We start from the raw sequence: 4,839 nt of genomic DNA, 5'->3' as shown, positions 1-4,839 counted from the left end.
TCATGAACAGATCTCTGTTTCTTTCACTGAGCAAATTAAGTTTCTTTCTGTAAATGAAGCCTTTTCTCATCTGCCATTGACAACACATGGCCATGCGCACAAGAGCTGTCGCTATTGCCCTGGCAAATCAAACTTCTCCACCCAAATCTACAAGAATCCTTGTATCCTTTTCCTCTCTGCCTGTGAGGTCTGTGGACTTATTCCTTTTAAGATTATAAAATTATCTTTTCCGAACATTTTTATTCCAATAAATAGTTGGAAGACAAGGATATTGCCTCAATAGTCCCAACGGTGTTCATCATGACTTTGTGCCATGTGTCACAGTTGCTACCTGGTGGTTTTTAAGAAGCTACTGCAATTCCTCAGTCTTGTGCTGTGCTTGAAATAGCGCTCTTGGCAATCAGTGCCATGATATCAGCAACACCAAAGCAGCTTTTTGTCTGGTACAGGAAAAATATAAATAGTTTTGCATTTGCTGAAATCACAGGGCGATGGGAAGGGCCCTCTGGGACCAACTGCCTTCTCACTGCAGGTATTCCTCCAACACAAGATCAGATCAATTCTGTTATATATCTGACTACATGTTGGAAACAACCATGAGTGGTTGTCACACAGCTTCTCTGGGCAATCCCTTCCAGTGTTGCATTGCTCTCTTGTGGAGAAGAGGGTAGTTCCTCCTGGAAGGGTACTGTCAATGATTTATGGAGAGATTTTCCTCAGAAATTTATTATCTAAACTTCTGGATGTGATCATCTTTCCTGTTTTTACTTTTTTCCCTGTTTATTTGTGGTAATTCGGTTGTTCTTTGATACCATAGCTGTAAACATGAAGTACTTTCTGGGAAGCAAAATCTCCAGCTAAGTCTTGGAGCTGTTTTAAGGAGAAAATGAGTTGGGAACGCTTGGATTTTGTGTTGAGGGCTATGGTTTAGTGAGAACTATTGGTGATAGGTGGATGGTTGGGCCGGATGATCTCGTAGATCTTTTCCAACCTTGGTATTTCTGTGATTCTGGGATGAAATAGAGAGATGAGGATCGTACGCGGCTGTCAGACTGGGGAATTAAAGTGTATTTTCAAATCATACATTTCACACATACAGTTTATTTTCTAGAACATGTTCTTTCCAAAACACACACTTCATATGCAAAGTAATGCAAAAAGTACAAGAAAGAAAGGCTATCTCATACTGAAAAGGATGCAGGTTTCTGAACGATCGAGGCAGTTGCAAATAATGTTTTGCAGACCTCCTGTTTTGTAAAACTTCTCTTTCAGCATAATAGCAGATAATGGCAAAGGTGATGAAAAAGCCTCTGTTTGTCTCTGAGCTCCTCTCACGACTCAGCTGTGGCAACATCTAGTATTAATGAGCTGTAAAGCACTCTCACATTAGGTCCAGTATGAGATGTGTACAGCTGCCCGCTTGTGCAATCAGTCATTTATTTAGAAATCAATGGACTGAAAATTCTATTTTCGAAACTAGCCCTGTGTCTTTTTTTCTTTCCTTCAAACAGAAGCCAATTTCTTTTCCTGTTTTAAATAGAAGGAGTATCTGCCCCAGAACAAAGACCTGGTTGCCACCAATTTAAAGCAATTTTATGGCTGTTTTTTAAAGGCACAGAAATGGATTTCTTGATGTGAAGGTGCTTCTGGGTAAGAGCATAAACCATAACAATATAATGGTACAAGAAATAGAAGGCTTACATTGCAGTAAGGAAGCCTTTAGTTTCAACTCAGGGCTGAGTGTACAAACAGCCCAAGGGCAGTGACATACCAGAAGAGCTGACATGGAGTGATTAAGGCACATCTGAGACATTTTGTGAAATGGAAAGTCCAGCCAGGAGGACTCCTCTGAGGAATGAGTTTGAGGGAGCTGATCCAGTGTTTCGTCTGGGAGCCTGGAGTATATCAGACAAGTGCTCCCAAACTGCATTTCATGCTTGTGATGTTGTACTTGCTTCCATACGTTCTTCTTCACCAAGAAAGAATGAGAAGACAGGCAGAAAACTTTCATACATCTATCTTGTTGTATCTTAGAATGATTACCTACGCTTTGTATGTACAGCCTTTCACTAAATGCAGTATTTGAAGGGGTTGTTTTTAATGTGCAAAAGCTATTTTAAAGTTGCAGGATAAAACCATGCTGGTTCCTGAGCCACAGTTATCAGAAAGGTTCATTGTTTGTTGCTGTTACCCAAGATGGGGTGCTGTATAAAGAGATGTTGTCATGTACTGGGCAGCCTGGTCCTCTGTGGAACAGCCCTGGCTGGTGTGTGATGGTTTATAATGCTTACGGGAGGGCCAGCTGAGATTTTGGAGTAAATGAGCTCCAACAGAGACCTTCTGCAGGGTTTCCAGAAGGAAAGAGCAGAGCCAGACTTTTGGCCAGATACTTTCCTGTATCTCTCAGTTACCTTCTAAGTTAGCAAGAAGGTGTTGAAGTTATTTCTGGGTTTGACTGGCCCAAAGCAACAAGTTTCTGATCACATTGGTAAAAGGAAAACCACTGTGGCGATGGCAAAGGCTGATTTTAATTGGCAATCCAGTGACCTCGGTAGTTTTCCTCTGACAAGTCTTTCAGGTTTAATAGGTTGCATCAAGGTTAATGCTTCTTTTGGCATCACTGATATTTTCATAATGCTGGTTCTTTTTTCCCCATATTCTTCCCCTTTGATCTCAAAAAAGAAGACATGTTCACATTCGTGAGAAAAATATTGTCCTTCTCCCTCCTGTGCCCTTCCTGCAACGGCCAAGCTGGCCTTACTGCCATGTTGGGAATAATGCTATCAGTGTTCCACCTGCAGGGCAAGCAGCAGCCAAGGAAGAGGCATTCTTCTACTGCAAAAGGCCCTGTCATGTGGCACAAGGCTTAAAGACAGGGCATCGTTGAATAATTTTTTTCAGGTGTGTTTTCTCACGGAATTCTTTGGCAGCAAAGTAATAGAAGATGGCATCCAGGCAGCAGTTGAGGTTGGCTAGTATCATTGACACCTGGATGAAGAGGCTGATGGTTTGTTTCAGGCGGCAGTCCACTATCACCTGCTGTCTTACCAGGCACTGTAGGCAGATGGCAAGATGGACAGGTGTGAAACATACCAAAAAGACAACAAGGTTGATGATAATGACTCGTAAGGAATCTTCCACTTTCTCTTTGGCTCTGTTTTTATGATTCAGAAGAATCCAGATGTTTTGTGCAGAGCAGAAAACCATCACTGAGAGTGGAATCAGAAATCCGAAGATCTCCACGGAAACGATGAGAGGGACACTCCAGGCCTCAACTGACATGTTGTGAAAACATTTTAAAGAATCTTTCTTTTGAAACGCATATATTGGGCTGCTGCAAAGCCAAGCTACTGCCCACATGAAACAGCAAATCAAGATTGCCCACCTGGGGGATTGGTTAGCTCGACCTTCAAATGGATGCTTTAAGCAGATGTATCTATCAACAGTAATGCAAACAATGATGAAGATGCTGCCATAGGTATTGACGAAGTACAGTGACTGTATAAAGGCACATAGGAGTCCGGGTGCTTCTGCAATAGAGTAGTGCAGCTTAAGTGGGAGGGAGAGAAGCAGCAGAACGTCTGCAAGTGCCAGATTGATCATATAGACTGAGGTTTTGGTTTGTTTCTTCCAAAAGCAGCAGAATACTGAGAGGGCCAGGGTGTTGAGAACCAAGCCAAGAATGAAGGTGGGGATGGAGATCCCAAACCGGAGGGTCTCAGCTAATCTGTCGATGCTTGTAAAGTTGCATTCTCCACTGATGTTGGTCATCTCTCCCCTAAAGCACAGAGAGAACAGGAAAAGGATCAGTCTAGCCTATCTGTTAAAGGAAAAGAAAGTAAACACGATTTAGGCAAAAGTAGAAGTTTTAGGCCAAATCTGCCTTCAGATTTTAAATAAAAGAAAAACTGAAAACATGATAAAAACAAGATAAAAAACTGAAAAATGATAACCTAAATGAGGCCTTGGCAGATCATGCCAGATCGTTAACTTCTTTGATGAAGTATCTGCTTTTTCAGATAAGGCAAAGGCTGAAGGTCGAAGACACTTGCACTAGAAACTGTGATTGAACTGCACTAGAAATAACTAAATACCACTAGATATACTTGAGATTTGAGCAAGAGCTGGTAAGTAGGTGAGGAAATGTTTACAGGAAAGCTGGTAAGGCCTGCAGATAGGCTGAATGAAGGTCAACAGGGAGATGCACAAAGTCACCCAGCCCAGTCCTTAGCAGGTTCACCTGGCCACAGATTGCTAGTATGGATGCAACCCGCAAGGAGGTGCTGTTGGCCACGGGGCAAGATCTGGCTGGCATCTCCAGAGGACTGAGCAACTTTCCTCTGAATTTAGGAAATGCAAAAGGAAGTCTGACTGTTATCAGTGGATTTATCTGTCGGAAATGAGAACAAAAAGAAAACCTTGGTTTGTTAGTCAGACTGAGATTGAGTCAATCTCTTTGAGCTAGCAAGGTGAGGCAGCAGCTTATAAAGTCATGTGATTGTGGTGCGTGGTAAATGAGAGAATGCCACAAGAGCTGGGGATGCACCAGTGCCAGATGTGCCAGGGAGTCATGGGCAGAAGCTGCTGATGCCTGGGCCAGGACAGGTAAGAGAAGATGGGGGTGTTGTGTTGTTGTGTGAGCATGTGTGTCCTGTGACCAGGAGCACCCATTTAGCTGGGGAGAGATCAGCTGGCATGAAACATTTTGGGGGAGCAACAACAGCTGTTAATCTAGCACTAGATAAATATCAGAAAATTGCTTGTGGCATCCCTTAGAAGTATGAGCTTTGATTCTGTTACCGCATTTCTGTATCCCCAAGTGCTTTTTCTTCAGAATTC

At 42.7% G+C, this 4,839-nt stretch overlaps 1 protein-coding gene across 1 annotated transcript; it reads right to left on the bottom strand.

Annotated features, from left to right (window-relative positions):
* Positions 1 to 2,850: 2,850 nt before the first annotated feature.
* GPR55 (G protein-coupled receptor 55) lies at positions 2,851 to 3,771 on the bottom strand (the record flags this gene model as incomplete). The annotated part of the gene is made up of 1 exon (XM_079539690.1): positions 2,851 to 3,771. One exon carries the CDS (start codon positions 3,769 to 3,771, stop codon positions 2,851 to 2,853), a length of 921 nt encoding a protein of 306 aa, XP_079395816.1.
* Positions 3,772 to 4,839: the final 1,068 nt, after the last annotated feature.

This window comes from Tetrao urogallus, assembly GCF_951394365.1.
Source record: "Tetrao urogallus genome assembly, chromosome: 9".
Lineage (NCBI taxonomy): Eukaryota > Metazoa > Chordata > Aves > Galliformes > Phasianidae > Tetrao > Tetrao urogallus.
The sequence above is the reverse complement of the archived record's forward strand: the minus strand, read 5'-3'. Positions and strand labels throughout refer to the sequence as shown.